Source organism: Pleurodeles waltl, chromosome 7 (assembly GCF_031143425.1).
Source record: "Pleurodeles waltl isolate 20211129_DDA chromosome 7, aPleWal1.hap1.20221129, whole genome shotgun sequence".
NCBI lineage: Eukaryota > Metazoa > Chordata > Amphibia > Caudata > Salamandridae > Pleurodeles > Pleurodeles waltl.
Window position 1 is genome coordinate 333,464,579 of NC_090446.1, and position 22,348 is coordinate 333,486,926.

General features: G+C 44.4%; 1 protein-coding gene across 3 annotated transcripts in view; it reads right to left on the reverse strand.

The window, feature by feature from the left end:
• The window catches only part of ARHGAP40 (Rho GTPase activating protein 40), a 165,998-nt gene that overhangs the window by 82,888 nt on the left and 60,762 nt on the right, over positions 1-22,348 (reverse strand). For all 3 annotated transcript variants that reach the window (XM_069243775.1, XM_069243777.1, XM_069243776.1), the window contains exons 2-3: positions 15,026-15,228; positions 6,538-6,758 (exon numbers count right to left, since the gene is read on the reverse strand). In XM_069243775.1, the coding sequence (XP_069099876.1) occupies positions 6,538-6,758; positions 15,026-15,228 (424 nt within the window). The remainder of the gene's footprint in view (positions 1-6,537; positions 6,759-15,025; positions 15,229-22,348) is intronic.

The following is a 22,348-nucleotide window of genomic DNA, read 5'->3' on the forward strand; positions in this document are numbered from 1 at the left end:
CAACATGGATGCATCTCGCTAACGGCTCATCAAGTGTTCTTCTTCCTCCAGCAACTGTTTCTCCAAACGGTGTCTAGTGCTGCTAATATGTGAGAGGAATTCTCCATGGGTCACTACTTTCAGAGTCTCCGGTTCATTGCCTCTGGGCTCTGCTCAGGTCCAGTTGGAATCAAAATAGTTAACTGTCACTTTGCGGCACTCAGAGTGGAATTGGGAAGTGTCTCAGGGCGAAAAATGCCACAGTGGTGCTTTGAGTCTCTCTCTGCATCCACCTTACTCCAGGAGTACCGGGGCATGATCCGAGAGAAACCTGTTCAATGTCTAAACGTCTGTTAAGTCTGCAGCGAAATTGTCTGCCACCAAGAATAAGTCAAGGCGACTGTGTGTGTGGTGGGCTGGGGAGTAAAACGTGAACTCCCTGGCATCAAGGTGTGGCGTCCTCCAAACATCCAGGCAGCCCAAGCGTGTCATAACACTTAAGGGCAGCCACCATGTGTGGCTTTGTGTCCTACCCTGTCTTGTCTTGGGGGTGGCGATCCACACTACCATCCAGTACGCAATTAAAATCATCCCCCCACAGCAGGGGAGTCCCTATATCTGGGAGCAGCTCCCTCTCAAATTCAAGGTATAAGGTCCTGTCATCTGTCTTGGGTGCATACACTTTCAGCACACACACACCTCGACCATCAAGCATCTCACATAGCAATATATATCTACCGTTGATGTCTGTCTTAAAGCTCTGAACCCTAAAAGGGACCTGTTGGGGGTTCAGTATGGAATTCCCCTCCCTACCGGGCGTAGGTGGAGTATGTACTGGAGCATAGTTGTCCCCTCCGTTTCCTATGTCATATTTTAGTTTTGTGGTCTGTCATGTGTGTCTCTTCTGCACCAGAGAAATTTGGATGCCCATTGACAGAGGTTTGAGTGTACCCTATATTGTTTATATTATGTTAAACCCCCACAAATTCCATGTCGCTACCTTAATACTGGCAGCCATAGTATCACAGTCCTCAACGCCATAACCCCCCACCCCCAATCGCCCATACACCGGCTGCAAAATATAATAACAGGTCAAAAATTAAAAACCCATTTAACCCACCGGGTAAACACAACTGAATTTCCCCAAGTGTCATCACCCCACATCTAACCTCCACACAAGTACTTTCTCCACTAAAAAATTAAGTCACACAGCATCCTCTTTCATCCACTTTCAGAACCTGCACTCAGCTAGAAAGCTCTGCAACAGAAAAATCAAAGGGGCTGCAACTATAGTCACAGCCTCTAGGCACAACCTAACCCATTGCACTCACTCTTCCACACCAACATCCAACCATTCAGTCACTCATACCCTTACAATCAGTCAAGGTGCCTCTGCCAAATAAGCTCGCCAGTGGAGTCTCCAAGCACCACAACTAAACTAACAACCCATCAACCAAGTCAACCATCCAAGCAGGGAGTGGGGTTTGAGAGATGGCCCCAATGCCACCCATTTGCCTACTTTTTCACACCCAGAGTACAGACTTGTCATTCAGGACTGCAATCAATCATCAGGGAGGACCCTCTATTGCTTCACAACTTGGCACAGTATGTGTGTATGTGCATGACCCAACTGGGGGACACATCAATATGAACAGTGCACTAGGACAACAGCAGTATCATAATGATGCTCAATGTCAAGTTTCACTCTGCTCTGGGGTCTCTTCCACCACATTCCCCGTGCTCCTATCAGAGTTGGAGGCCATTACCTCTTCCACCAGCGCCAGCGCCGCCTTATCTCCCCAACCATCGCTGCTCCAAGGTCTAGTGTCCCATTTTGTCTAACAATTACCAAGGAAAAGGGCCATGGGGCACCCTCACACTGGGGTTCCCGTTTTCCCAAAGGCGGTGAGGGACCAGAGGACCACGACCATCTGTTTGAACCACAAGGGTCTGGCAGTGGGATCCAATCATCCCTGTTAATCTCCAGCCAGTCCCACAATGCCTCAGGGTAGTGACGAAATGTGATGACTCATTGTGCAGTACTTCAGTTTTAACAAATATAGGAGCATGTAACGAAGCGCCATGGTTCTCAATTTTTGTATAAACCCTCCAAATGTGTGACAACTGTTGCACTTGTCAGGTGCAGTCTGTGAAAATATGTAGGAGATGATTCTCAAATTTGGGATTACCAGACTGTCGGACCGCTTGCAAGGTGGCGCCCCTGTCTCTATAGTTAAGTCGTTTTCCTATCATGATATGTAGTGGAGCCCCCAGAGGATGTTTTGGCACCAGTACACGATGTGCCCTCTCTACCACGAAGAAAGGGGACAGCTGGACTGAAGGCACCGTTGTGCGCACCCAGTGCTTGAGAAACTGCTCCAGATCAGTCCCCTCTGCTCCTCCTGAGAAGCCGATAAAGCATAGGTTGCACCGGCTTGAGTCCTCGGCCCTAACCTCCAAGGCATTCCTCCTGGCCGACAGGGCATCTAGTTCCACCTTCAGAGAGGCAACTTCTCCCTGTAGTATGAAGACATCTTGTTTGGTGGCCAGGGAGCACGCTGCCACCTTATGCCTGTCTACTCTCAAGGCCAACATCTTGGGAGAAATCTTCAATTTTAGCCTGCACAGTCACAATTGACGCTAGTATCTGAGATCCCATGGGTCCTTGTACATCTTGCGCTGTGTCTGGGCACTCCTGTTGTAGGGGGGGGGTTTGTCACCGCATTTGAGTCCGGGGCTAGGAATTGTTCAATTTGTTGTCTGTTGTGGGCCCCCACCCCCCCAGTGGTCAGTCCTTTCCAATAATGACTATCACCCAGCGGTCTCAGCTGACCAAAGTCCCCACAAACACTCTGCTCCTCATGTATTGTTGCCTGCATTGTCACAAACTGAGTATCTCCTCAGGGGAGTTGGGTGCTATCTACAGGCTCCAGTATATGGCAAACTCATTGGGTCTATTATTCATCAACCAGGTGTCACCAGCGGACATGAGTCTTGTGTCCACCTTCCCCGCTGACCTTTCATCATACATATCCTGTGGGGAGCCCTTTGCTCCCAGCAGGGTGGCCACATGACCCAACCCCCCACTGGCATTGCCTCATCCAGACAGGGAAAGAGGGGAAGGATCCCAGCCAAGGTCAAGACCCGGGACCCACCACACTGACCATCCATGTTGGGGGAAGTGGGAGAGTGCTGTGGCTGTACAACTTTATATACTGTTTCTCTGGGGTCCTGTGCACGCCTGTAGGCACCCAGTGCTTGCCACTCCCTCATCAGTTACTTTTGCCTTTTGGAGCCCTCAAACCCCTCAAGCTGTGTAAGAGGTGGCTCCATGAGTCAGGTGGAAAACAAGGAGGGGATGGAGAGGGGCCGCTCTCATCAATTGTCAAAGCTGCTCTCCATTGGTTCCCCAGACTCACATGTCACCTGGGCTCTGAGGCTCCCTGAAGTCCATCGCCTCACTGCCACCACAAGGAGACAATTCTCCATAAACCAGGCCTCTTTGCTGGTTCTATGCCTTTCTAATGCTGGACTATGACGGGAGAGCTGCGCCTCTAGGGAAATCCTAGCCCCCAAGTGGAAAGCACCAACTCCCAGGGCAGCACGTGGCAATCTGCCACCTCCCCATTCTCCGCTGTCCACAGGGGGAAGATATCCACGGGCAGGGGCCAACCAAGAAGTGTCCCTCAAAACACACTCAACAAGTCCTGTGTGCCTGCCTCCTGATTACACTGAGTGAGGCCACTGCGTCCCCCAACCAAGGAGCTTGCAAGGTTGGCCCCGCCACAACAAAGCAAGCCGCTCCTGGTATTTCCACTACCTGGAGGCTAAGGGGACTCTACAGAATGTGACCAGGACTGGCCTGGTAAACAACGGGTAAGCACTGAAAACAATTCTACTCTCTTTTCACCCTAAAAATCTCGAAACTCACAGGTTTATTATGTGTCTACGTGTGGCACAACTAAGGACACTTTGAAGAGACTAGGACGCCAAGTCTGCAAGTCCACGTGGAATACACCAATTTTATCTCTTTGCCGGTCTGAGAAACGTTTTTTTTTTATTGCATTTTATATATACAACAACCAGCACACAAAGTAAAGTCCATGCCCAACCAACAAAAGGTCAATGTAGACTGCAAAAGTTCTATCAAAGTCAACATCCATTTAAGCAATAAAGAAAGTAACAGGATGAGGCAGTCATATATCATAACATGAACATCGAGGTGCAAGGCATGCATACGTGGAAAAAAGATGGCAAGAGAGAGAGACAGAAAGGACCAAAAGAGGAAGAGGGAGAAGAAAAAAGCAGCGTGTTACAGAACAGTCCTGGAGAGGGGATCAGGTCATCTCAACACCCCCAAAGGAGATTTGGTGCTTCAGAATAAAAACAACAGGGGAGGTACAAGAAGCTAATCCGCTGTTTGAGCATGAGCTGCCAGATACGCCAACAATGGGGACCATATATCGGGCGGGATCCCTCCAGCATCAGCACCCAATAGGTTACTAATTGTTCCTGACAGTATGCATCATCCTTCAGCCAGTCAATACAGTGGGGCACCCGCCCCCGACCCCAGCACATCGCCACCCTCCGCTTAGCAAGGAGCAACAATGGGCCCACCAACCTACGAAAGGCGGGGGGGGACCTCCAGCACATAACAGAGAAGCACCACCAAAGGGGTGCGCGGCAGCTCCAGGCCAGTCATCTCGTCAAGCGCGCCCAGCACCTCAGACCAGTATTCACGCAGCACCCCGCAGCCCCACACCAAATGCAAAAAGCCCGCCTCCAAAGCCGAACAACGTTCACAGCGAGCATCCGCCCGCAACCTCATTCTTTTCAGTTTGTCAGGCGTGTAGTACACCTGCTGTAAAAAACTAAAATGTATGAGGCGAAGTGTCTGTAGTTAGGGGAGAGCTCACTCATCTGGGTGCAGCAATAACTCAATTGCTCCTCAGAAATAGACACAGCCAGCTCCGCCTCGCAGCGCACTCGAACATTAGATTCAGCGATAGGCGCCGTATTTTGCGAACAGACATATAAACACGTGATAAGTCAGCGAGCAGAGGTCGCCGTGCAGAGTAGCTCCAGCGCCCGACAGAATGGAGGCTCCTCAGGGAAGTAGGGGTACCGCTCCCGTAATAAAGCCCGTATTCGATAAAAAAAAAAGAGTAGTCTATGAATCGCAGACTCACCGTGCTCGCCCAATGCCGCCTCCATTGAGACGAACGTCCCCGCCTGGAACTAAGCCCCAAGTGTAGTTATATCCAACTCCTGAAGTCACTCAGAAAGCTGACCATCCTCCAATGGGGACAGGCCCGCCACATCTCGCACCAGCACAGACTGCGCGAAGACTTCACGCAACTTAGCCCGCCGCAGCAAGCAAGACCAGGGCCTTGCCGAGCACTCCAGTGTCCACATCCCAGCTATGGGGCCGAGGCGGCCTACCAATCACCCCGCCCAGTCTTTCTGGCCACACCAAATCAGCCTCAGAAGCCAAATGCGGCAGATAGCGAACAGGATGCAGCCAGAATTAAACAAAGTGGGCCTGCGCACAGTAATAGTAAAGTTCCAGGTCCGGAGCCGCCAGACCAACCCGCTCAAACGGCAGCCTCAACGTTTCCCAGAGAATTCTGGGGTGTTTACAGGGCCATACAAGAGTCACAAGCAGGGATCGAAGCCGTCTCAGAAAACTGGTGGTAAGAACAAGAGTCAGATTAACAAAAAGGTATAAGAACTTAGGGAGTACAACCATCTTGGCTATTGCAATCCGCCCGATCAGAGAATGTGGCAACGAGCTTCAAACCACCACTCTTTCCTCCAACCACGCAAACGCCGCTCCATAATTAGCCGTCCAATGCTCGTCCATCCGCCGGCTCAGCCAGACACCCAAATATCGCACCGGCCCGTCCGCCCAACATACAGGGTAGCCAGAGGGACATCGCACCACCGTTGCATCCGTTAAGGGCAGCACCATCGACTTGGACCAATTAATCATAATCCCAGAGATCCGACCGAAATGGACCACCTCATCCAGCAGGGTATCAAGATGAAGGTGCGGGTCGCAGACAAAGCGCAATTTCATCCTCGTAAAGGGAAATTAGAACAGGACGCTGCTGGAACGCCAACCATGGATAATTGTGATGCTGGTGTAATCATGCCGCAAAGGGTTCCATAGCTAACGCAAAAAAGAAGCAAGGAGAGAGGGCAGCCCTGTCGCGTACCCCGGGCAACCATAAAAGGGTCCGATAGCGACCTGTTGACCCTCAAGCGAGCAGTCGGCTTGGCTGTCTGGGGAACTTTAGTGTTTCTAGGAGCCTTTGTGGGTATGGCTGTGCCCATGTTGTGCTGTACAGTAAAGTCCTCTATGGCTAGTCCTTGGTTCTCTGGGAAACAAATGCCCAGTCCTCTTCCTTCTCTGACCTTGTATAAAAGATGTAAAAGTGCGCAGCAAAATAAAAGTAGGGGTAGGCATCGTATTTACTACAACCTTTCGGTAAATATGGCCCTCACGGTGTGAACAGTCATCTGAAAATATAAAGGAAAAGGCAGAAGTGCTCTTACCATACAGGCATCCCTTCCAAAAACATCCCTGACGTCCCGCACCGGCTGCTTGTTCTTCTTCCTCATTGAGCGGGAGTAGGTGTCCAGCCTGCGCTGTACGGCCGCTGCCTGAGTCTTGGTCAGCGTAGACAGCAGAAGATAGTTTTCAGGGTCTGTGGTATGATCCGTGAGCAAGATGGACAGGCCAGCATCTTGGAGCCAATCTGCCTCTATCTCTCCCTCTGAAGTACAAAGTGAAAAAGGATATTAAGGAGAGAGGGGAGATGCATCAGAGACATAATGCAAGCAAGAAGATCAAGCACTGGCAAACCCAATAGGTCTTTTCTTTACAACCTAGTACTAGAGGCATTGCCAATGCCGTTATGTGATGATATACAGTATTGTGCATTTTCTCCTACCTCGGAGGTATTGTCAAAAAATAATAATATTTTTTTTTAAAAAGTGTTGTAATAACCCGGGGTGCTGACAGTCATATCATTCTACTTAGTGTAGATGCATGAGGACATATAATCCTGCATGCATCAGAACGCTTGCACACTCCAGCGGAATGACACAGGCGCCACTGGATTTATTTTTTTCAATACCAACCTAAGACGGCTGGCACCAACTGCCTCAATAAATAAAACAATAAGATTTTTTTTTTAGCTCAAAAGAGCAACTTTTTAGTTTATCTGTTCGCAAGGGTAAGGCATTAAGGAAAGAGCAAATGGAGGACTGGGTGAAGATGAGGAGTGGAAAAGCACTGCACAAGGAAGAGAGAGCAATACTGGGTGCAGTGGTGGAAGCACACATGGAGAGAACACAGAGCTTTGGGAAGGGGAGAAGCACATGAAGGTAACAGCAACATGGACAGTGAGAGAGAAGCAGAGGAGGGCAAGAAACACAGAACGAGGGGTGGGGAAGAAGTATACGAGAGACAAACACAGAAGGCAGGGTAGCATTTGGGACACGGATACTGTGTAAAGATTAAGAGAGGTGAAAAACATTCAATCTCATGGAGTGCTTAATAGAAAAAACAAGTTTTAATAAATGAGCAATGGAAAGACAGAAACCAGCCATTCAGAGAGATAGTAAAGAGACTATGCTCCTGGGGACATATGACATGACAAACTAGGACAAGGAAACCCATTGAATAAGAAGCATGCCAATGAAAGACAAATGCAATCAAAGGTAAGCAATGGGAGGGCAGTGAGCTCCTGTGCATTCTTGGTAAACCCACAAAATATATTTTACAATCAGACAGCTTGTGCAGTTTGTTAGGCCCAACCTTATGACTGACAGGATAGCACATTGCTCGATTATCCAGGTAACCCTAAGAAGCTTACACAGTGATACACCCACAAAACTGAAATTATGATAAGCTGCCCTATGGTAATATAATGCTCGTCAACAAAGGTTAGTGTTGTCAGTGAGGTTTGTTCTCTTTCTTTGTTACCGCCATACATATGGGCCTGATTTAAAGCTACTCCTCTCCATCAGGTTAGCAGTGGACAGTAGGTTTGCCACTCTGACGGACTACTAAAAGTCAAATTTAGAGATCACCGCTGGGCCAGCACCTTGACATCTTCATTTAGGTTTCTGTCAAGATACAAAGAGTTTGGATGGCGACCACTGTAGATTTTGACGGCCATTCCCCAAACTTTTTTTTAACTATTTTGTCATTTAAGAAACAAACTACCAAAGTGGGAGCTGTTTTTTGAAACACAACAACAAATGACTCCTCATCCTAAGGGTTTCTCCCATGAGGTGGGGGTGCTGCATTCTTTTTGTGTCCTTCACTGCCAGATTTTTTCAGCGGTTACAGAAAAAACACATCAGAGCGTCTACTGCAAGTAGAAGTCACGGTGTGACGGCTTTACTATTTCAGCCTGGACTCCATCGGAGGTAGCTTTCGGTCTATGGAGTCAAAGGGGGCGTAGTCGACGGAAATCTCACAGATCATAGGTCTCTGAATGAGGTGGGTGATCCATCATTTTGATGGGCTGGGCCTACTGTCATATTTGAGATGAAGTACCATGTCCGCCAAACTTTAAACCAACCCCATAGTTCTTATTTCAGGCATCCTCACCAAATTTGACAGCAAAAACTAAGGGTAGGGCATACCGGACATGACTATGAAATAACACGGGGACCCATGTATACCTTTCAGGCCACTCTGCTCACATGACAGATCCACACAAACTTAGATACTAGTGTTCTAAAGGGACAGCCTATATTGGGTATGTAACAGACACAGAGGTACAAGGCCTATTCCCTTTGACAAGGTGCAATGAGAAACTCTCACGCAGTCGATAGACGATGTCTTCAAACACTGTATAATGAACGCCCGGCGCTCCAGACCTAGTCTGCCTTCACACCTGTGCGCATCTTCAACCTGTCGCTTTGAAAGAAAGGCTTCATCGAGGATAGCCCTTCCTCACATTTTCACTGTAATTAAAAGAATCCTTCCCTAGAACGATTGTGTCTTTAGGGCTAAGGTCTAGGAAGAAAATGCATGTGCAAATGTAAGATTAACGGCCTCTAACGTATTATAAGAACTCTCGGAATTATGAATCTGTAATGGGTCAAATTATTCGGCGTGTTTTACTTAATGTCTGATGTTTGGTGTTAAAGTGATTTCTTTTACAAAAGCCAGAGTGGGAAAGTGCTAGAAATCAGAGTTACATCTACCAGCGTTGAACCAGCACGCTAGATCTTTAGCTGTAGTGCCTAGAACTGCCCTCAGTAGTAGGGCTGCCCAAGCAGGAATTACCACCATTGGCGGGTGCCCAAATAAAGCTGTGCAACCGGTGTACTTATACTCCTTTTTCACATATGTCCACAAATGCATCGGCTGCTGTAGAAGAAAGGGACTTCTAGTATCTGCGCAGACCTTTAGGCATTACTGGAACATTTCATAAATTGGTCTTCAGTAATCTCTCTGATCACTATAGACGTTTATTCACATGATGGACAGATGTTTCCGGTGTGAAAAGGTCCTCTCAACGTCCTTCTGTTTGCACTTCTAACCTTCGGCTACCTGCAGGGGTTGTTGCGTGAAAGCTCGATTTCCAGACGCTGTTGGAAATTAAAGAGTATACGCAAAAACAACAAAGAAGCATGCTCGTGCAAGGAATCTATTTGAGAGAACCCTTTTCCCTCAGTTAGAGCGAATTAGAATACCTAGAAAATGCTGCCATCTCGTGGTATAAACTGATAAAATTGATTTACTAAGGTATGTGTATCGGAAGTATTTTAGGGTGGGGCGAGTCTAGCCCTAGTGGGAGGCGGAGTTACTGATCTATCTCATTTATTGAGGTACTCAAGCACATTTAGAAAAGAAAAACTTCGTAAAGTTAAAAAGCGGTAGTAGACAATGGTGCTGATTGGGTGGAAACGTAAAGAGGTCATGATTAAGGAACGGTGGGTTAAGTGCTGGGGCATAACGCACAATGATGCTGCCCCACCGGCAGAGGAATGAGAGACCCGTAAGTCTCTCAAATATTCATTTACCTTGGCCTGAATGGGAGTCGTCTTAAGGTTTGAAGGGACCCTTAAGGGATAAGGCCTCGCTGCGCCTCCAAGGGCAGCGGAGCATGTGAAAATGACATGGACATTAATATCGAGACGTCTCATAACAAGTTGTTCAAATACACTTTACTAAGCCAAAATAAACAATATGTACAAGTTACATACACGGGGAGGGGAGTCGTGATGTTAAGACAGTACACATGATTGGGTGCACAAAATGGGCTTGAAGGGGGTCTTTGTCTGCCTTGCTTCACAAAATGGAGGATCTCTGCTTGACCTGATAGAAAGACAGTGCGTACTTCTGGTCAGCTGGATGAATTTGAATTCAGTCTTGTTCAATGGGAGGAGTAGTAGTGTGGGACGCCAAGTAGGATGCTATTACAGCAATCAAACGTAGTCCTCGCCGGAGTGTTAATGAGTGATTTGGTGGTCTGAAAGTGGTACGGGCACTGCGCCGAATCCATCTGTTTATAACTTGGGGCCTGACAGCGATCACAAATACAGAAAACACCCCTACATTAAGATGAAATCAAACCAGAAAGGTTTAAAGCATTGGCAATGTGTGTGATTGCCCAGGGTTCCAGTCTTCGAAAGGGATCCCAGGGAAAGGACGTGCACTCGCTCTCTTTCCTGCCTTTCTGCACTTCAGCCTCTCCCAATCTCTCTGAATACCTCTCGGTCTGATTCTATCTCTTCGCAGTGTCATTTTAAGATTTCTTTGGGACTTTCAAGTGACATATTTCGATTGTTTTTTTTTTTTTATAAACCGGGTTCTGAAAAGGTCTTTGGCACCATTTGGCCTTGGATTAGTAGAAAATGGGCAATACAATTCACCTTTTGCAAACAGTGGCCCAAAAACATGCCTTGATTGACCGCACTAAAATCCACAGATGACTCTGAGCTATCAAACAGTGTCTGATGTACCTAGTCAATAGAATTTTTGTTTCAGGAGTTTGTTCGTACAAAGGAAATAGGGAGAAGTTTATCTCAGTTGTAGAAGAGTGGACCACGAAGGAGAGTGAAGAACCATCCAGTTATACTGCTGAAAAACAGCCCCAAAAATTCCAACTGCAAATTGTAAGAAAAGAGGTGAAAGAGAAGAACATTTTGTCTGTCATTAGCACCTAAATGGGATGGAAAATCAAAGGAGATAATGGTATTAAGAGGGGACTTCAAAGATGTTAGCGGTGAGAGCAAGAAGTGCCAAGAGACAGAAGAGGAGAAACTTCACACCTGTAAAGAAAGTCAGCCAAGTTCTGAGCTGGGAGTGAATAAGGAGGATTGGTAAACACGTGTCACAGAGTGGCTGACAGAGTCAAATTAGGTTAAGAGGTGAAAGAGGATTAAATTAGAGTAGACACATTGCTATGGTTGTAAGAGGTGATGACATTCAATACATAGGATAAGAAAGTCTCCAGGGAATGCGGCGTGCAAGGAGCAGGTACGTTTTTTTTTTTATTTATTTTTTAAATTAATTTTAAAACCCGCTCCCTGCCTCCAGCGCGTCACACCGGCCCCCCTCATTAGGGAAGCAAGCTGCGACTGTATGCCCATAGTATCTTGATCAAGTCAGCAGGATTAAAGGAGTGAACAAGGCGTATTTGGCAGAATTTAAAAGGAGGTGACCTACAATAGAGGGGTGGTGAGGCATGAGAAGAGTATTAGGCATATTTTAATTAGGAATCGATGATTAATGTGTGGTGGTGGTGGTCGATGTGTACCAGCCTCATTAATTATTTTTCATCATCTAATTTTGACCAAGATCAGGAAACTGAAAGGAAGAAATGGGAAAAACGAGATAGGGAGAAACAGAAGAACACAGTGACAAAAGGAGAACGCATGGCTGGACTAGATCTGCAACAGTGAGATAAATATACTAAGTGTAGGGGGTGGATGAAAGGGCCAGGAGGTGGCATCAAGAAAGTGACTCTTTATAATCAAGAACCCAGACATTCAATAGCTCTGCTGAGAGGTCCTCAAGAAAAGGGACGGGCCTCTAAAATGATTTATTAATAATTATATTATGTTTTTTATTAAGCAATTGTGTCCATGGAGTGAATAAACAAGGAAAGCCATTTGAAGGGTGCCGAAGGCCGAATATCGTGCGAACTCAGGGGAGACATTTCAAAGCAAAATTTATAGATCTAAATTGGCATTTTTTTTTTTTTTTTCCCCATAGACATTATTCTCTTTTAGAGAGAAAAGACACAGCCTGACACCCATAACTTGAAAAATATATTAGTGTGATAATCTTTGTAATCAAGCAAGTGAAAGACAATCAATAACATGAGGAAATATTATCAACAAGAGTTAGAAAGGGGCAGCATCTTACTGCACTATGGAAGTATTTTTAATTTAAAGTGACCTTTCACAAATTCGGTAATCTTTTCTTCAGAATCGTTAACAAGAGAGAAATCTGGTAACAAAATAATAAACTAACAAGTCGAATTTCCAAGCCTGGATCCTTCTGAATAGCAAAACCTAAGAATGTTATTTGTGACAGGAGGAATCAACCAAGTTAGCTGGAGCATAGGGTTAAAGATATCCACTATTCTAGACTACACTTGCGAGAGTGTATTTGTGTGGATAGTGCAACCTCGTGCACTAAAAACACTGTAGCAAATATTGGGTCTCGCACACAAAGAGGCTGACGCAGCTCTATGGTTTGTACGGAACCACAACCAGGCTCGCGCCTTGCGCTTCGTGGAACCTTCAAATCCTTTGCAGTTCAATGAGACTTCTCAATAGGTCTCACATCTCATTGATATTAATGAAGCAGTAATCACTATAAAAATATGAAAATAATAAAGTGCTAGGATCGTGAACTATATATGTCAATTTTTGCAATCTGGATCCATTGTGGCGCCTGTCCATTTTATACACACACACACGCACTCTCTCTCTCACCTGCCAAATGTTGACAACTTACACTTTGCAAATGGTTATCGCTCGCACTCAGCAGGTGGTAGCCATTCCATGCTTTGCAACAATACATATCAGTTTGAGCTGCTATGGGAGAACACCACTTGGCCACCATGTTATCTTGCAAATTGCAAGGGTTAGCAATATTTGAATTTTAACTTGCAATGGCCAGTACAAATCACAATGTACTTCTGTGCACTGGAAAATGGGAGTTTGCATTCACTAACTGAGCTGTGTTGACGTTGTCAGCTGTGTATTAGGCCCCTGAATAAAAATAGAAGGAACTTAGCAAAATTAAGGATTGTATGTAGGTTTGCTAAATCACTCAATGTCAATAACACACCATGTTTCCAGCACTGGTCTTTCATTTCACAGCCTGGTGCATTCTGGGAACTGTAGTAAAGGTGCACGTCAAATGAACCATTTAGACTTTATATTTGCTTATGATGTTCTTTACTGAAGCTTATTATGTTCTGTACTGAAGCAGTAAATAAGTAGCTTTGTAGCTATTATTTTTTAAACACATGGTTATTTCATTGTTAAGATACAGAAAGGGAGGATCAGGACTAGAAACACTGTGTGATCTGGCAACCTGCGAAGAAAGCAAGTGTGTGATAGATAGTAGTCAGAAATGGCTTTAACAGTTTGAATCTGAAAGCCGGATATAATCGAATCCTGATGGCCTCTTCTGAAAACCTAAGAATCGATTTAAAAATTAGGATATTTTTAATTCTTCTGAATTTTTAATAGTTAATGTAAGAAACTGAAATAGAGTCCTTCATGTTTTCTGGAGGGAAGATTTGCCTCAAAAATATCTAGTGTTTATGGTCATGACTGATGGCATACATTGTCAGGGGTTAGCAAGAATAACTCCTATTTTGCCCACAACATAATTTATACAATTTTAAAGTTCTCTCTCTCGCTATATATATATATATATATATATATATATACACACACACACACACACACACACACACACACACACACACAGGGAGCACTGATTATATGTGCTTCTGGTAGGTAATGTTTCATGTTCATAGCGTGGACCAGCGTGCCATATAAAATGTTAGATAGCACATCTGTGAAAGGGCAGTTTGGAAAATATCTTGCACAAAAACAAAATAATTTGGTGTTTGGCTGCGTTTTAAAAGATAGATGCTGACCTACGTAATATGCAGATGATTGACTACAGATTTATTGTTAAAGAGGCACATAGTTGTCAATTCCATTCCATTTGTCACAAAGGGAGATCTCTGATCTGTGGCAAGTATATATAGATGTAACTTCTAATGTGTTACAAATGCAGCCGTTCACTCACCCACAGTCCGTCCTCGGCAGATAACAGTATGTGAGAAGGGTGTTGATAGATCTCCCTTCCTCTCCAGATCACTGTGTGAGCTGTGGTTGACAAGAGCTATACAAATGTCAATTCCTTTACGAAGCAGAGTCTGCTTTGGTCTGACAGAGATGTATAACTGGAAATCCCTCCACAAATAGCCCAGTAAGAGATCTGGTTTGCGTGTAAATATCACACCCTCTAGTAAAAACAGTGTCAGCTCTGGTCTATGAGATATGTGTAAATGGAACTTTCTTTTTGGGTAGCAATGTAAAGTCTGATCGGTTTGGTAATGGGATAGTTGTCAGTTTTTGTTCAGATATCAAGTGCTCTGATCTGTGAGAGGTACGCAAATATTATTTCCTCTAAAAGACTGCAGAGCGCATGGTTTGGTTTCACCTTCACCTGTGCTCAGGGACATGGCAGTCACTTTGGTAACTACAGTGCAAGTTCCCAAAATCTCATTTTTACGTGTTGTGAGCTGCCACTGTCATTCTGAATAAATATTTGCACATCTCTGAAGAGCACCAGGTTGCCGTGGAGTAAATGCTGGATTGTGGGGCAGAACAAACTGCAAGGTTTTCTTTGCAGAAAGCAGCAGACTGGAAAAGGTACATACTCACATCATAAGAATTACAGGCCATAGTGTGACAGGATGGCCCACTAGGAAAAGAATAAAAACTAGCCGCATAAGATGTAACTTTCTTCAAAGCCCACCTTCAGGAGTTTTGGGTTCCAGGGAGTTGCTATCCTCAGGGTCGGAGTCGCTGCTCTGGTTGATGTTCTCCACCTCGGTCCAGAAATCGTCCATGGATGAAGTGTCAAGAGGATCAGCACCAGAGCTGGAGCAGTCCGACGAAGGAGATTCCAGGGAGTGCCTCCGAGGAGTCTGGCTCATTTTGCAAGGACAACGTCTGGGACTACAAGAGAGAAAAGATGAAGGCGTTAATGGAGGCTTACTAAGCATTCCTAATACCCGGCATTGGGCAGGCCTTATATTAGTATTGGTGGAATACGAGTATTGATGTAATAGAAAAATCTTCAATTTCAAGAGAAAATACTAAGGGCCCGATTACGACCTTGCCAAATGGTATACTCAGGCACAAATGTGACCGATAGGCCATCTGCCTTATTACAAGTTCTATTATATCCCATGGAACTTGTAAAACGGCGGGCGGGATATCCGTCACGGTTATGATGGAGTATCCCATCCTCCAAGGTCATAATTAGGTCCTAAATCTAGACATATGCCACCAACTGAATTTCCACTAGCACAAGACTAGTACGGTAGGGGAAATTGAGCCAGTAGGTTAGCTGCCACCGCTAACATCCCCTCCAGAAGTCAGTGGATTTGCCAATACCACCACACTACACATCAGGCTGCGGTCTTAAAACATTCCTAATGAGTGCTGTGATTTGTCATTTGGATGTCAACCCCTGACACTGATTTTTGGTTTTGCTAAAAAAAAAAAAAAAAAAAAAAATCCTGCATAACCAATCACTGACCACAGCCAAAAAAGCACAACAGGAGGTTTTGCAACACAGCAAGACTGTTTATCATCCTTCATCCAGCAATAGAGAAATATTTCCCATTTAACAAGATATCAGGACGGGCCCCGTGGTGGCAGTGAGCACAACCAGCAGCTGACTGGGTGCAGCACCTCCTAAGATTGTCGGGATTCTGTCAGTTTTATACATTTACAATTTAAGCAAAGAAGCGATCCTCGCCACCTATGAGGCAGCTTGTTGCTAGCCTATTTTACCAATCAGGCGTAAAAGACTCGGCTACTCAACATGTTCATGAGTCTTTCTTTAGATGGTTGAAGGCATCACAAGAGCCAACAGATCAGATCGCCTTTGAACCATTTCTCTGGTCAGTTGGCCAAAAACTCACGTTGGAAAAACTGCTAGGATAGTTAGTAAACATATGTGAAAAGCCCAATTCCTTTAACAAAATAACATTTATGATTCAGGTGCCTGTGAAATCACACTACCTTGGAACTCCCAGCTCGTTCTTTCAGGGTAAATGACCGACTATAATGGCCTGCTAAAGGCTATACCGGTTGTTAAAGGCCCTGAATCCGATGGCGTGTACTGAGGGAGAGGTCCTTTAGCAGCCAGTACAGCACGAGGCAGAAGGGCTAAACAGCTATTAGAACATTCCACCCACTAAAAGGTATAATGTTCCAAAAAGGTACAATGTTCCAAATCAAAAAGGGAGAACGTGAAGACAAACTTTGGAACGTTGAGGCTCCGGGCTTATACCGGCCATTATAAGCCCGGAGCTTTTCTACAGCCAATGTCTTCAACTGCGGTCTTAACATTCCAATGTTCTAGTTTCACTTATGAGAGATTCCACTGGTTTCAACATAACTGGTGGAAGGAGAAGCGGCATATACTTGCCAACCTTCAGTATGGCCCCACTTTTACTTTCGAAGAGGGCGCACATTTGTTTTTTCTTTCGACTGATTAGTAAGGGTGAGGCGGGTAGATATATTCTCCATGGTGTAGGGCGCCTCCTGATTAGGCAATGTAGCAGTACGAGGACAACCTGACTCCCACCCTGCATAAAAACATATGTGGGATACATGTAAACTCACGGAACTGCTTGGGAACTGTCAGAATGATACCGCAGAGTGCTTTATTCGTCCGGCGGTTGCAAGCAGTGAAGACCTGCATTCATTTTTGGGGAACGCGATTATTTGCCGTCATCAATCTTTGACACAGAGCAAGAGATAGAACAAGAGGAAGAGAATGGCAAGGAAAGAAAAGTAGTGGAAGCGAGTAAGCAGGGATGAAACATAACCTGCATGCGTGAGATAAAAAGATCGTAAGTGTAGGGAGGTGAAAAAAAGAAGCATGAAGTGGAATCGAGACTAGACTGCGGCTACAGCTTGCAACCTGCATGTTAACTATAAGAATCGCAAACTTTCAGGACCATTATGCTGCGTACATTGTCAACATCGTATAATGCCGGGATAGGGCACGTGCAGGAGCCTTCAGAGTGAAATATTAAAATGTTTACATGTGACATATATTAACTGCCAGAATCCTGTGTTAAAAACGGCGACTTGTGAAACTTCAAAAACAGATATAAAATTACCAAAATGCTTAAGACACATGAACGATCAAAAATATATCTTACAGCGCCACCGTGTGACGTACTCAATAACTACAGCTATCCTTCCCGACAGTGCCAGCACAAAGCATACATGAGAGGCACCAGTAGCAATATAATTCCCTACCATCGTGTTAGCGTTAGCCAGGGCCACTGAAATTATGAGGCACATGAGGATCCAATTGTGTGGCAATGTTTAATAACTTATGCGGAAAGCAAATGAGGCACATTGTGTGATACTATCACTTCATTATTATTGACAGATTGGCACATTGTAGTACTATCTGGGAAAATGACACCAGCACCAGTTTGATACTGGAATCTAACAATATGCAGCTGAAAGATGACCAGTCAACCTTTGTGATGAAGCTTCGAGTGCGCAGTAATGTGTCACCACTCGGGCCGTTTGGGCTGGACAATTTCTATTGGAGCAGGAACACGACTGACTTGATGTGGCGGATCCCTACCTGCAATGGCAAACCGGGCAAAAATGATGGACTGGGATGAAGCCTGAGTGATTACCACTGGTCGAAATTCCAGCAAGGATTCCACCTATCAGCTTTGTTACAATCTAGCCAGTGTGTGTTTAAGAGGCACACTGCAACACTGATTCTAATAAATTGAATTATCTTTGGGATAATAACACTTAACATATATATTTGTTTACTTTTAGGCATGTGTCTGATTTATACTGAACATATCAAATCGGTAATGTAATAATTATCATTAATAACATATGCATTCGTGCAGGATTGCAACCCAAGCTTACAACTCAATTGTAAATGTCCTATTCGTCCCGAGACTGGGAGAGAGGGCAGCCGGGAATAAACAGGATAACATCAGCAATCATAATAATTAAAGTTGTAATACAAGATAGAACTCCCTGAACAAATAATCATTGTGAATACGGACCCTTTTCTCTTATGAATACAAACAAAATACTACCCAAAATTCTATCCAACAGATTATTTGTAACCTATATCTACTACCTAATATCATCCTTCTGGGTGAAAAAGAATGCCCATAATCTGGCATTTTTTTCAGCGGCAGCAGGTGCAGCTTAATGCAGCGGATATCTCTCTGGATGCTGCTAAAGCCTTGATATACTATGTGAAGCTTTCAGTTTGTGGCTCTTGTAAGAATAGGCGATCGTCTCTTTGGCAGGATTAAGCCTCTATACAAGATGTCCACCACTCGTGTTCAAATCAACCGCACTTATTCTGGACCTATTCTAAAAAAAACAGGGGTTCTAGGCAGAGCTGCCCACTTCCCCCCATTGTATTTGTCATTTCTCTTGTGTGACCGGCGTGCACTCTTTGACAATCCCACCCACAAATGTGGTTACATTTCAGATCACACTGCCTGTTCATCTCACTGTATTCGAATGATAACTTGCTCTTCCTCAAAGACCCAGGGGTCAAACTCTGTTTCACTGGCCATGATTCTACTAGATCTGGTCATCTTCCGGGCATTTTAATACATTGGGGAAAATCGGTCACATTCCCAGTGTCTCTGTGCACCAAACAATTCAACCTTACCTCTAGAGAGGGAGACATTGGTTAAGTACCTGGGGGTTTTGGATTAGCAGATTGAGAAGCAGTCCGCAAGTATAGCTGTGGGTGACATATGCTAAAACAGGGTAACATGTTGACCGATGGGTGCAGCTCCCTTGTCCCTGGCTAGCTGTATTGCGTTGATTCATCAATGAAAAACTGTTTAGGCAGAATATTCAGAAACCAGTATAACGGAATAGGAAGAATGGCCATTTTCAAATGGCCATTCTTCCTATTCCGTTATACTGGTTTCTGAATATTCTGCCTAAACAGTTTTTCATTAAGTTGTGGTCACTCATGACCAGTCAGGCAAGGGATGGAAAACAGTCCAGACGTGGGTGGGCTACAATCACATTACCTTATGTAGAGGGTAGAGGATCCACACTTGACTTAAAACTTTATTATCGCTGTGCCCACTAGCACTTTCTGGTTCTATCCTCTACCCCTTATATCTCCATTTCGTGGTTCTATGCCCCGCCCCTCCACACACACCCATTTACTCCTCTATCTTGTGGAAAAAGCAATGCAAACCCTGTTGTCCTGATGTTCTCGCTGTGCTTGTCGGATCCCAAGCCAGCTGCAAGTATAGATCCCGGTGTCTGCGTAAGAGGGGTCTGGAATAGACGGAGTTAAAATACAGACACGGATTTGCTGTATTCGCCGGCCCTTTCTCCAATAGGAAACTCACTACTTTCACTGACAACCAAACCCAAGACCACAGCGCGATTCAAGAAACTAGGTCTTGTTACGTTAGGGAACATTTTGTTCAATGCTCAATTCACCGCACTTCTGTCGCACACTGACAGCATTTCCTGCAGACCTCTGGAGCTATTCCTGTATTTGTTAGAGCGATCTGCACAGCAGAATTCATGATGTTTTCATCAGAACCCGAGCACTCCCAAATATTACGGCCCTAATTCCAAGTTTGTCAGATTTAGGTCTATTTATCATACCTGATAAATAACAATACCGTGTTTTTTTGTTAAATCAGGCACAATAAATAACACCTATCACGAGTTTTTTTTTTTTTTTTAGAATAACATGCACATTTTTGTATTTGAGGCCCCAAAATCCACATGGTACGACGAATACACTTTTAAAAGTTTACATTCTGGTAGGTTTGACCTGCCGAAATTTCATTAAGGGTGAGATAGTTGTTGCACGTGGTAATCACCAGATGCAGTAAATACCATCCAAACTCAGAATTCCAAAACATACACAAACAGGAATTAACACAGGGGGTGGAAAATTCCGAGCAAGTTGTAATCAGGACTTAAACATTTTGCTTAACATCCTGGAGGCTAAGCGAATGGTATCCTTCCAATTCAGTTCCTTTCAGGAGGAAGAGGTACAGGATAACCTAAGCACAACAGAGGGATTGGAGGAGGGTTAGGGACGAACTTTTACAGACGACGAGTGTGCTATCTGCTGCACCAAAACTAGAACGTGTCCTAGCACAGCAGAATGCTGGCAAGTGCACTTTGGGGATGTCTCTCTCATGTAGCCTTACCACACCATCCCACTCCCTTGGTGGCTCTTCTGAGGGTACATCAGAGATGTCACATGAAAAGTCTCTACTTCACAGCAACTCATGGTGGCTGATGCCCCTGTTTTGGAAACAAGGCCACAACCAGACATCCCAGGAATAACAAAAGGATCTCATATACTGTAATAATGCAATGGATATCCATGTGTCAACACTACCACAGGCAGTCATGCCAAGAGGTCTACGGGCCCTTTTGCACGCTTCCTTGTTAAGACAAGATGGCGACCTGGAGCGGTTCTTTAGAGCAAAGGTGAAGGGTGTAGAAGTTCGGGACCCTCATGTCTGTAGGTACTTCTATCCTGATTCTGCCAGCTGTGCTTGGGATTAGAGGGCTGAGTCAGATAGTCTGACGAGCGCTTTGTCTGCCTCTCTATGTGCAAGTAATCACCTGTGAGCCACATTAGATTTCATAGCTCAGCTTATTTGAGATTCTTAGCCATTATCCTGTGCTAAGTACCATGTAGACCTGCATACTGTTTTTCTGAAGTATTTTATTCGTTTCCTGTTTATAATAAAGAAAGTTGAGTTCTAATAAATGGTATCTATTGTTGAAGAACTGAAGAGTAGAACGGTGGTAGTTATTATTGAATTAAGAGTGAGCGTCAAAACATTCTTTCTGATTTATCTCAGCAGTTACTGTGTTTTTTCTTAAACTTTGGTTAATCATAATGGCTAGAATGTTAACACCAATAGGTGCCAAATGTCTTTCTTATTTGCATTTAGCAAAGACATCGGGAACAACAGTAATTCACTGTTTATCAGGTAGAAACAAAATAGTTTCTACCTCCAGGACCTTAGTCCCAAAGAAAGGTATACAGACCCATCAAACAGGCCTAAACACGGTAAACATTTTAAATTGTAGGTCAGAAAAAAAGGGTAATTTCACAACTATTTTAGGGTTTAGCACAATTATGTTAATCGGTCGGTTCAAAGAACTGAAGACTTGGTACTTGAGTAAATGTAATAATACGCTTAAACAAACATGTGTTTCTACAGTAATCCGATTATACGGGTGACTTAACTTCTGCTATTTTTTTATAAAAGGATGAAGGTCCAAACCATATTGTCAGGCTGTGGTACACCTACTCTAAAAATAGTAAACTCTTTTACAAAGGGAAAACACTAAACTTCAGATGGAAAATGCGTCATTTGATTTTATCTCCAAAAAAAAGAATATCATTTTACAACTTTATGGTGTGGATCATGCTCTTACAAACCCACCTAACATGATAAAAAATTCGGGATATGATTTTGTTTTGATAATAGCAATCTGTACAATAGAGAAAGGTATATCAGGCAGTGTTATTCGATACTATGGACAAGAAAAATTCAAACATGTCTGGCACTTCAAAGGGCAAGAAAGAGATGAGACTTTTACATAGAAGAGCTCATTTTATTGTGTAAAAAGCAAATTAAAATGGACACTTTTGTTGAGCACCACTACTTTTCTTAACCAGCTATACAATCATTACTACAGGGAGTGCAGAATTATTAGGCAAATGAGTATTTTGACCACATCATCCTCTTTATGCATGTTGTCTTACTCCAAGCTGTATAGGCTCGAAAGCCTACTACCAATTAAGCATATTAGGTGATGTGCATCTCTGTAATGAGAAGGGGTGTGGTCTAATGACATCAACACCCTATATCAGGTGTGCATAATTATTAGGCAACTTCCTTTCCTTTGGCAAAATGGGTCAAAAGAAGGACTTGATAGGCTCAGAAAAGTCAAAAATAGTGAGATATCTTGCAGAGGGATGCAGCACTCTTAAAATTGCAAAGCTTCTGAAGCGTGATCATCGAACAATCAAGCGTTTCATTCA